The sequence below is a fragment of the Hordeum vulgare genome, chromosome 1H, assembly GCF_904849725.1.
Source record: "Hordeum vulgare subsp. vulgare chromosome 1H, MorexV3_pseudomolecules_assembly, whole genome shotgun sequence".
Classification (NCBI taxonomy): Eukaryota; Viridiplantae; Streptophyta; class Magnoliopsida; order Poales; family Poaceae; genus Hordeum; species Hordeum vulgare.
Genome location: NC_058518.1, coordinates 91,423,716 through 91,434,588, shown reverse-complemented (window position 1 = coordinate 91,434,588; position 10,873 = coordinate 91,423,716). Strand labels below are relative to the sequence as shown.

At 45.4% G+C, this 10,873-nt stretch overlaps 1 protein-coding gene across 2 annotated transcripts; it reads left to right on the top strand.

Annotated features, from left to right (window-relative positions):
• Positions 1 to 4,316: 4,316 nt before the first annotated feature.
• On the top strand, positions 4,317 to 9,384 carry LOC123407613 (leucine aminopeptidase 2, chloroplastic-like). Of its 2 annotated transcripts, XM_045100788.1 has the most exons (10): positions 4,317 to 4,641; positions 4,725 to 5,142; positions 5,292 to 5,486; positions 5,587 to 5,812; positions 5,979 to 6,105; positions 6,177 to 6,272; positions 6,398 to 6,475; positions 6,759 to 6,819; positions 8,161 to 8,351; positions 9,100 to 9,384. In XM_045100788.1, the coding sequence occupies exons 1-10, from the start codon at positions 4,573 to 4,575 to the stop codon at positions 9,226 to 9,228; spliced, it is 1,590 nt and encodes a 529-aa protein (XP_044956723.1). In that variant the 5' UTR covers positions 4,317 to 4,572; the 3' UTR covers positions 9,229 to 9,384. The 2 variants fall into 2 exon arrangements, with proteins under 2 accessions (XP_044956723.1, XP_044956716.1); XM_045100781.1 differs by lacking the exons at positions 6,759 to 6,819; positions 9,100 to 9,384 and having other exon boundaries at positions 4,405 to 4,641; positions 8,161 to 8,424.
• The last annotated feature ends 1,489 nt before the right edge of the window (positions 9,385 to 10,873 follow it).

Here is a 10,873-nt window from a genome sequence, read left to right as displayed (position 1 = left end):
GATGGATTAGTTGGAGCACCCCTGCAGGGTTAAATCTTTTCGGAAAGCCGTGCCCGCGGTTATGTGGCAACGTGGAAACTTTGTTTAACACTGGTTCTAGATAACTTGAAGTTAACTTAATTAAAACTTGCCAACTGAGTGCGTAACCGTGGCTGTCTCTTTCGAGAGTTCCTTCTTCGACCGAGGACACGGTGGGGTTATGTGTGACGTAGGTAGGTGTTCAGGATCATTCATTTGATCATCAGTAGTTCACGTCCGTTATGCGTAGATCATCCCCCTCTTATTCTTGTACTCGTAAGTTAGCCACCTCATATCATGCTTAGTCGCTTGCTGCAGCCTCACCACTTAACCATACCTCACCTATTAAGCTTTGCTAGTCTTGATACCTTTGGAAATGAGATTGATGAGTCCCATGTGGCTCACGGATTACTACAACGCTAGTTGCAGGTACAGGTAAATGTAACTTGAGCGAGCGCGTTGATTGTTCATTTGGAGTTGCTTCTTCTTCTTCTTCTTCTTCATCGATCTAGGATGGGTTTCAGGCCGGCAGCCTGGGATAGCAAGGATGGACATAGTTTTCTTTTCTCGTTTGTTTTCGTTCGTAGTCAGACCCTGCTCTTCTTCGTGATATTTATGTATTGTACTGATGTGACTCTGATGTAGCTTGTGGCGAGTGTAAGCCAATTCCATATATCTTTTCTTTTCAGTACATGTACTTGTAACGATATCCATTCTTGGAAAATGACGAGATGCGCTTCTATCCCTGACGAGGCCCTCGTGCCAAATTAAGGATAGGGTCGCATCTTGGGCGTTACATGTTGAGCCCTCCATGATTGATCCCCCCTCAGACACGACACCGTAACAGGGCTCGAAATGGGATCACGGCGGAACAGAGACTTTTGGCGGCGGAAGAAATATTTGGGTTGCTCTCTGGTGTTTTCCCGATATATTAGGATTTATAGAGGTGCAGTTAGGTCAGGAGGCTGCGGGGAGTGGTCCCAAGCCATCAGGCTCGTCCACCACCTGGGCGTGCCCTGTTGGCTTGGTGTCACCCCGTGTGGCCTACGGTCTCCCTCCAAGATTCCACGTCTTATTTTTATCAAGAAAATCATCGAAAAGTTTCATTGTATTTGGACTTTGTTTGGTACTAATTTCCTGAAAAGTCAAAAACACGCAGAAAACAACAATTGACACTGGGCACTAGGTTAATAAGTTAGTTCCCAAAATGGTATAAAACAACATATAAATGCATATAAAGTATTCAAGATTGACAATATAATAGCATGGAACAATAATAAATTATAGATACGTTGAATGCATATTAATTATCCTGTCTGACACGAATACAACATTCAAACGTTTCATAAACTTATCTGACACTTGTATGAAAGTTAAATTATCTATTTATTTACAAAATTCGCAAATGATGAGGAAGATGTAAGTGTGTGTGATATTCTCCTTATCGTACACGATTTACAAGTGTGAATTGTTTGTCACGTGGCGTGCATCGTAAATGTTGCATCACAAAATAGCGTGTGTGATGCTAATGCGATCCCACACAAATTTCGAGGATGGATAATTCGAGAAATATTACATATCTCAAATGGTGTACCGATGACTCTCGTTTGTGATAGATGTAGACATCTCATATGGGACATTTGCATATGCTTATTTTTACCAAACATTTGCATTCATCGCTCACTATAGCCGACGATTTTTTCGTGTCGTGTAGGATGGAACCCCTATCCCCATATAGCAAGGCGACGGTTTAAAACTCTGCCGCGGAAAGGGTGTAAAAACCGTTTGCATATGACGTCGCCGCACCAATATCGTGAAGACCGTATGCTTCAATCTGTAGAGAGGTTGTGCTTTCGGTCTTAAATTCAAGGGATCGTTCGCGGGTGGTTCGTTCATCTACGGTTCAAGGGACTCGAAGCACGATCTACTACGTTTCCAACAACACACACCTTCTTACGTGGATTCGTTTGTGTTATTTGGCTCATCCCATATAGTTAATGCAAGTGACTTGTATGTTGTATATCGCACACATTTTGATATGGGTAACCGTTTGCGTTATTTTGTCTTATCGCAAACAGTTTGTATGGATCAACTTTATGCCACGTATCGCACACACAAATCTTATCTAAATCGTGTGTGATGGATCGGCCATCGCACTACCATTTGCGATTCGTACATCACACGCAGTTTTGTCGAAGTGTCTCCTATACATGTGTTATCTTAAGATCTTACTGCAGTAGTGGAGCACAACCGAATAACCACCCACCCTGGTGCGTCCGCGACGATCGCAATTGCAAGCCACTTAGACAACAATTTACGCCGCTCCAGGCGAGGAGCGAAAAACCTACATGACCCCGTGATGTAGGTTGTCGACCCCCACCTCTCCTACACGCAGCAGAGGCGAGCCATGCGTAGCCCCAACGTGCAGTCGCTCCTGCACTAAACGTGAGAATGGTTATTAGAAAACCGGGTGTAACGGTTCGGTTCTTACTTTGGGTTTGTTTGGTTCAGGTTTTATTGGGCTGAGATTTTTTTAGTTTGGTTTTGGTTTGGGTATGTGGAGAAACCAGTTTGGGTATAGTTGGTTATGGGTTTAAACGGTTTGGTTATTAGCGGTTATAAACTATGGGTCCAAATCGATTTCTAGGCATTGGTTATATGCAATAATCAACTACGACCGAGAATGAGTATCTTTGATCCGCGTGCATGCTGTAATGCACTATGTAATTATGTATTATGGGAAAACAGCAGATGAAAATCGGAATTTTTTTCTTGTGCTTCCGCTAAGCAATTTGGTTTTAATACACTTGTTAGTGAGCTTATCGGTCATGGGCATGTTCTTTTTGCCTCTTACTGTGTGTTGACTGTATCTCAAGGATTACTTTGTTTCTAAACTGTCGTAGATGCACTTATGCCTTTTCTATCTTATTTGTTTCTTAACATGTCAATTTGTGCAATCATATGTACATTAAAGCAAACCCATGGTTATGTACTGGGTTAAACCCATGGTTATGTTTTGGGTTTAAATTGGTTTGGGTGGAAAAATAGTGGGTTTGGTTTTGGTTGGGCTAAAAATGACACTAAATGGGTATGGTTCAAGTATGGTTTTAAGAGATAAATGAATAGGTATGGTTCAAGTATGGTTCAAATATGAAACCATTCTCAGGTTTACCTGCACATGCCTCCGTGCAATGCCCCCTCCACCTCACCCGAGATCCGGGCCCTGCGATGCAAGGAAACCACCTAACTGCAACGACGTCCCCCGCTCCAGATCCTACACATCATGGTTGCATCCCGCGCGCCAGATGACGCAAAAGTTGAATCATAGTCGTCGTCCTCGGGTGGCAGCGAGGGGAGGAGGGAGGGGAGGGGCTGGACAAGTTGCCGACCGGTTAGGGCGCCCTGTTGCTGCTCGGAAGCAGCACGAGAGCAGGCGTCGTATGTTAGTTTTTATACCAAGAACAGGGTGTTAGCGGTGCATATTTTACATGTGGTAAAGAAATAGATCCAGATAAGTGCCACATGTGTGACACGAACACATGGCAATTCCAAACTTTTTTAGGACAAGTTTAGTGGCGCGAGGATGACAACTTTTAGTTATCGACAACTTTATTTTTAGATAGGAAGTTTCAGTTTTTTGGGATTTTCCTTTTCCCGAATGACAACTTTATTAAGTGGTATAAAAACGCCAGCATCAGGGCTCAAGTGCACGTGCCACCACTAGACCTGGGCATTCTTTGGGCCGGGACGGGTTTGGGCTGGGCTTCACAAAGTCCGGCCAACAAAATCCCAATCCCGGGCCCAACCCATCACCCCGGAAAATGGCTATTTTACCTGTTAACGTAATGCGATACCTAACTTCACATCTATATAATACTCCTTCCGTCCCGAAATAAGTAATTTAACTTTATATTAAATTTAGTATAAAGTTAGTATAAAATTAAGTCACTTATTTTAAGACGAAGGAAGTACTATATTATACCTATTTCTCGCCAAAAAATGTGCTTCACCAGACATTTTTCGGGCTTCGAGCCAGGTCATGAGCGGGAAATTGAGACCCAAGCCCGACCTAGACGTCAGGCTTGGGGTCGGGCTGTCCATGACCAGGTTTAGCCACCACGTGTGACACTTACAATTTGGAAAGATAATAAACATTTCAATTGATAGTTACACATATTTTCATCGTTTCTACTAGTTCAATCCAAACGCGGGCGTTTGCAAATTTGGTTAAACCTTTCAAAAAAGGTCATTTTGTGTTACACCTTAAATAAAGTTTAATTTTATACAAATTCCGTGCAATGCAATCATTGGCGTTGAAAAGACAACTCCGGTAAGCCTCGGGCGTCTCGTCTCCCGGAGACTAATCCGGCTCGGCTGACGCATGCAACGGCACGTCCCAGTCGGACGGCGGCGAACGGAACCGCGGCCGACGCATCACATATAAACGCAGCCGGTAGCCTCCGCTTCACCCCCACGGCGTCCACCACCGCCGCCCGCCGTCGTCGTCCGGCACCGTCACCCTCCGCCTAGCTACTACTCAGGCAGCGCGCTCGAATGGCGCACACGACAGCCGCGGTTGCCGCGCTAGGCCTCACGAAGCCAAACGTCATCGAGCCGCTGCAGGTATGCTGCGAAGTGCTCTGAAAGTGAACTTGCTGTCAAGAACTACAGCTCACTTCAGCGAGTCTCTGACTCTCTTCTCGTAGGTCTCTTTCGCCGCCGTAGACACCGAGCCATCCGATTGGGAGGGAGATGTACTCGCCGTCGCGGTCACGGAGAAGGACGTGTGCAGAAGCCCATGCTCCAGCTTCGAGAACGCCGTCCTGAAGCGGCTTGACAGCCACCTCGGCGGCCTCCTGTCAGAGGCATCGGCGGAGGAGGACTTTGCCGGGAAAGCCGGCCAGCTGGTGGTCCTCCGCCTCCAGGGGAAGGGCCTCAAGCGGCTGGGCCTGATCGGTCTTGGCCGGAGCGCCCCGATCACCGCCGCGGCTTGCCGGAGCCTCGGCGAATGCTTCGCGTCGGTTGCCAAGTCTGCTCGAGCCGCCAGCGCAGCTCTTGTCCTCGCCGCCCCCGGCGGGATCCATGAGGAGTTCAAGCCTATTGCGGCCGCAGCAATCGCTTCCGGTACTGCAATGGACCTTTGTAGTATTTTGGTAGCATGGCTGATAATTCTTTTTTTTTTTCAACAATTCTGGTAGCATGGTTGATGATTGTATGGATGAACTTTATTCAATGGGTTGGCGTTGGATTGTCTCTGTCCATTTGAACTGCAGGAACTGTGCTCGGATTGTACGAGGACAACAGATACAGATCTGTGCCCAACAAGGTGCATCTCAAACAGGTCAATCTTATTGGATTTGGATATGGCCCTGAGGTGGACCGTAAACTTGAACTAGCCAATCATGTTTCCTCAGGGGTGATATTCGGAAAAGACCTTGTGAACTCACCGGCTAATGTGCTTACCCCTGGTCAGTAGGCCATTCAGTCGGTCATATACAATCTTGGTCGTAAATAAAGTAGTTGTTGTAAATACATTGAGTCCATGGCAAACCTTTCTGCCTTTTTCAGTCGTGCTCGCGGAGGAGGCGTCCAAGATTGCTTCGACGTACAGCGATGTATTCACCGCCACGATATTGGATGCAGAGAAATGCAGAGAGCTGAAGATGGGCTCCTACTTGGCTGTCGCGGCGGCTTCTGCGAACCCTCCTCGCTTTATCCACTTGTGCTATAAACCTCCTGGTGGGAGCGTCAAGAGAAAGCTAGCTATTGTGGGGAAGGGTCTAACCTTTGACAGGTTTGTACAAACTTGTGCATTATTACAGTGACGGATGATATTATTCAAGGTTGACGTGCCATCTTCAGTATGCTTTATTTGCCACAATGGCAGTTCATTTTGTGCAGATGTTAATAGTAGCTCTCAGTTCTAACTTCTAACTCTTTAATTTACCAATTTGTTGCAGTGGTGGATACAACATCAAGGTTGGAGCAGTGTGCAGTATTGAACTGATGAAGTGGGACATGGGAGGTTCTGCAGCAGTATTTGGTGCAGCAAAAGCTCTGGGCCAAATCAAGCCTCCTGGAGTAGAGGTACTTCTGTTTGTGAGTATCCTTTATTATGTTCGGGATGTGGTATTTGCTAATGGTTCCCCATTTTACAGGTTCATTTCATTGTTGCTGCCTGTGAAAACATGATTAGTGGGACAGGCATGAGGCCTGGTGACATTGTCACTGCTTCTAACGGCAAGACGATCGAGGCATGTCTCTTGTGATAGTATGATTGTGGTGTTCATCCTCCTCGTTTGGTGATGTAGCCTAAGCATGTCCCAGATGCTACGTTCTTATGGTCCAATTTGCGCTTATTTTGTAAATATCGTTTCAGGTAGATAACACTGATGCAGAGGGGAGACTCACACTTGCTGATGCTTTGGTCTATGCTTGTAAACAAGGTGTTGACAAGGTAATGGATTGTTTCTTCTGATGAAATGTTCTGTTCGTCATAGAGCTGCTGTATTTGTTTGCTTTGATGATTGCTGTATAAAACTATTGCAAGAATCTCTACTTCATATTTGTGTTGTAGTTGCGATCCTGCTAGTACTCGGTTACTTGCCCTAGCATCATGGGATTTCTAGTTCATCTGCTAGGGTAATCTGTACTGTTATGGTCCTCTGGAAGGCTGTGTGAACCATCTCTTGCAGCTATCTTGTGCGAGTTACTGATTTTTCTGTAATTAATGCATGCAGATTATAGATCTGGCCACGCTAACTGGTTTCTGCCGTGTTGCACTTGGTCCAAGCATTGCCGGTAATTCGAACTAAATACCATAGTTTTAGAGCATTTTTATGGTACCCTATACTGTTACAGATCGCATGAAGCAGTATACATTGTCCATCCTTGATTTCGTGAGGGTAGTATGGTCATCATTTTCTGTTTTGCATTGTGTAACATCAACCCATCAACAATCGCGGTCTCTCTGTCCGTTCTGCAACCTGAGCCGTAGTTGAACTCATCATCCCGGCGTACTCCTGCCACAACCCTTCGCCTGCACGCTTGGCCTAGACCGTCAGGCACTCGTCGGCTTCACCGCCGTGTCCTCACACCTCCAGCCGTGCCTCCCGGCGTGGCGCGGATCATCCTCTCACGCACGTCTATGTCCGTCAGTACAGGACTACAGGCTGGATCTCGCCAAAAATTAGAGTGCAGGTCATAAACTTTTACACGTTATTTGTCTTTGGTACCATGGTGGTTCATCACTTATCTTTTTTTTTGTTGGTTCATCTATAGAGTCCTTCCATTGACAGCTTCTGAAATAGGCACTACATCTAATTTCCCTAACCAGCGGCTGCCAAATAACAGGCGCTCGTTGGGATCAGACAGTGCATACTGTCGAGCGCCTGATACATGAGCATGTCGTGGAAGGGGATGCGTATGAAGACGAGATGCAACGGCGGCCGGCGGAAGAGGACGGGGAGGAGGCCTCGTCAAGGATGACGTTGCCGGTGCGTGCGACACCACGAACATGGCTGGTAGTGCCGCCGGAATTTAGGGACGTAGCAACGTCGAACCACGAACATGACCGATAATCGGGGAGGCGACGAGGTGGCCGTCGGAATCCAAGCCGATTGACGTTTGCGTACGTCCGTGCTGAAAGAAGGAAGAAAACGGCCGGGTGGGCTTAAACGCGAGGAGGGCTAATCCTTTCTCTCTTCCTAAATTACCCTCACATCACATATACCGCTGCGCGCAGAGCGGACAGTGTCATCGATACTGTTGACGACGGGACTAGCCCAATTGAACAGTATAGATTGATCATTACCATTGAATTTCGAGAATAGACGGCTCATATTGGTGACAGGGTACAGTAAAAGAGCTCTAGTTTTAAATAGCCCGCTATAGCCTCGCTATAGCCTTTTCAACAGGGTGCCGCTAAATGATATCATGTACAAATATGCCGCTATAGCCCGCTATAGCTTCGCTATAGCTGATTTAGGGGCTCGCCGCTATTTGCCATAGCCCGCTATTTAAAACTATGCTAAATACTAACCCATCTTCACTCTTCTTTGCCAACTGCAATTATTTTTTACTTTTCCCAATTGTATTCAGTTCTCGTGTTGTTTTGGTATATTCAAACAAGCATCTCTGCAGGGATTCTCACACCAAGTGATGAACTCCACGCGGAAGTCGCAGCTGCATCCGAGGCGTCGGGAGAGAAGTTCTGGAGGCTGCCACTAGAAGAAAGCTACTGGGAGACGATGAAGTCTGGTGTTGCTGATATGCTAAACACTGGCGTTATTCCACAGGGCGGCGTCATCACCGCCGCGCTATTCCTAAAGCAGGTGTGTATAGTATGATGTGTTGGGTTGTTGTTATGATCAGTTCAATTACTTACTCCTGGTTTGGTTCTTGGAAGAAACCTGAACATTGTGCTATGCTGTATGCTTGGCCATATAGAATTAATCATGGAAAAAAATAGCGCGCTAAAACGCCGCTATAGCACGCTAAAACGCCGCTATAGCACGCTAATAGCGTATTTGAAAACTAAACGCTACGTTCACTCGCTATGGCGATATTCACGCTAAATACGGCAATTTCGTGCTATAGTGCGTATCGGCGCTATTTTTTCGACGCGGCGCTATTTTTTTCAGACGAATTTTTCATCAGTCCACTATTCTTTTGGGCTTTCCGGTCCAGTAACCCTAACCAGAGACGACCAAACCTATAGCGACGACCAGACATACCGAGCAAACCCTAAATCGCTAACCAAACCTACCGAGTGACGGCGGCAGCGACGGCCACCGGTGCTTCGCCCGTCTCCTAAAGCCATGGCCGACCGCTTCTTGCCGCCTTCTCCGCTCGCAGCCTCCTCTCCTCTTTCGCCTTTGCTGAAATCTGTCATTTGTGTTGCTATATGCTGAAATCTGAAATGTTTTGTGACACGCTATTTTGCAAAATAGCGCGCTATTTTGTTCATAGCGTTTTTTTGAAGGTGCGCTATTTCAGATAGCGTGCTATTTTTTTCCTTGGAATTAATAGGTGTTTATTTATATGAAACAATACAAATAAGAGCTGCTCCTCGTGTTGCAGTTTATCGATGAGAAAGTTCAGTGGATGCACATCGACATTGCTGGCCCGGTGTGGAGTCACAAAAACCGGTCGGCGACTGGATTCGGGGTCTCCACCATGGTAGAATGGGTTCTCAAGAACTCCTCGTGAATGAACAAAGATGGAGCCACGCATGGGGGAGAGGAACTTGTCTGATGTTACCTCCTACCAGAGAAGGGGGGTTTTACTAGTGCCCACGTTTTCTGTATGTACTGGGTTACAGAATAACTGGACACACATTTAATCAAACTTCACACATGCATATAATTTCGTTTTGTCAAGTTTAGTGTATAAGTTGTGGAAGATTTGGGAGGATCTGTTATCAGTTGTGAGCTCAGCAAAGATGGACCGGAGACTGAACTAAGGAGCAGATCTGCATCTGTGCCCACGTTTGTGCTAGCGTGCGGCACCTGCCTACAACGGTTCCATTGATTTCAAAAAACAAATCGCGAATTAAAAAATGCCATGCCTTTCAAAAGAGTTTACGAACTTGAAAAAAATTCACGAGTTTCAAAAGTTCATAAATTTAAAAACAGTTCGTGAATTTTAAAAAGTTCTTGATATTGTAAAAAGTTCGCTTTTGAAAAAAGGAAACAAAAGATAAAAACCAATGGGAAAAATAAAATTGGGCAAAACCAGAAAGAAAACAGGATAAGGAAAAAAGAAAAAACAAGTAAAGAAGCTTCTAGATTGTTCCCAAAACCGATTCAAAATGGACCGATTTTCCATGCTATATGAGTAGTCCCACTAATGCTCCTAAGTGGCGCCTTAAGCGAAACTCGGAGCAACTCGCGCCCGTGTGCCCCCCTTCATGGACGGGCCCATTAATCCATCGCTCCCTCGTTTCTATCCTGCTTCGGTTAGTTCGCTCGGTCAACTAGCTCGCATTTTTCTCTCGTTGCATTGTGTTGTTGGTTCGGGAATTTTTTTTCTAGTTTTTGAAATCAGAAAAGTACACAAATTTATAAAAGTTCATTGATTTTGAAAAAAAACATCGATTTCCAAAAAAGGTTCATGGATTTGACAAAAGGGTCATTGGATTTGAAAAAAAACATCAAAATTGAAAAAAAAAGTTCATCAAATTTGAAAAAAGGCCACCCAAATTGAAAAAAGTTCATCAAATTTGAAAAAAAAATCATCAGCATTGGACAAAGTTCATTGAATTTGAAAAAAGTTCATCGAACTTGAAGAATGGTTCATCACACAAAATTCGGTGAACTTTTTTCATTAAATTAGAAAAAGGAAAAAAGGAAAAGAAGGAACAAAAAGAAAAAAAGAAAAGGCGAAGGAAAGAATAAAAGAGGAGAGAAGATGTACATGATAATAGAAGATGAATTGGGTGGGGTGGTTATCGCGTGGTGGACTGGACCCTTGGGACGTCGGTTCAATCCGCCTCTCGAGCGTGGGGACGCGCCCACCCCCTAGGGTGCGCCCCTTGATCTCGTGGGTTCCCCGGACACCCCCTAGCATGAAACTAACATTGAAAAATTCCCATAAATAGGGAAAACCTCGAAAATAAACCTAGAATTTCCGCTCCACCACCGCAAAACTCTCTTCTGAAGCGATCTCATCCGGAGCCCTTTTTCAGCATCCTATGGAAGGGGAAATCATTACCGGAACCCATCTTCATCATCTCAACGATCTTCATGACGAGGAAGGAGTAGTTCACCCTCGGGGCTGAGAGTATGTACGAGTTGCTATGTGTATAATCTCTCTCTCTCTCTCTCTCTCTCTCTCTCTCGTGTTCTTGATTTGG

Excerpts from the sequence above, each read along its gene's own strand:
- LOC123407613 (XM_045100788.1), top strand. The coding sequence starts at position 4,573 with ATGGCGCACACGACAGCCGCGGTTGCCGCGCTAGGCCTCACGAAGCCA. Across the intron at positions 5,813-5,978 it reads AAGGGTCTAACCTTTGACAG|TGGTGGATACAACATCAAGG; the intron begins GTTTGTACAAAC and ends AATTTGTTGCAG. Across the intron at positions 6,820-8,160 it reads ACTTGGTCCAAGCATTGCCG|GGATTCTCACACCAAGTGAT; the intron begins GTAATTCGAACT and ends GCATCTCTGCAG.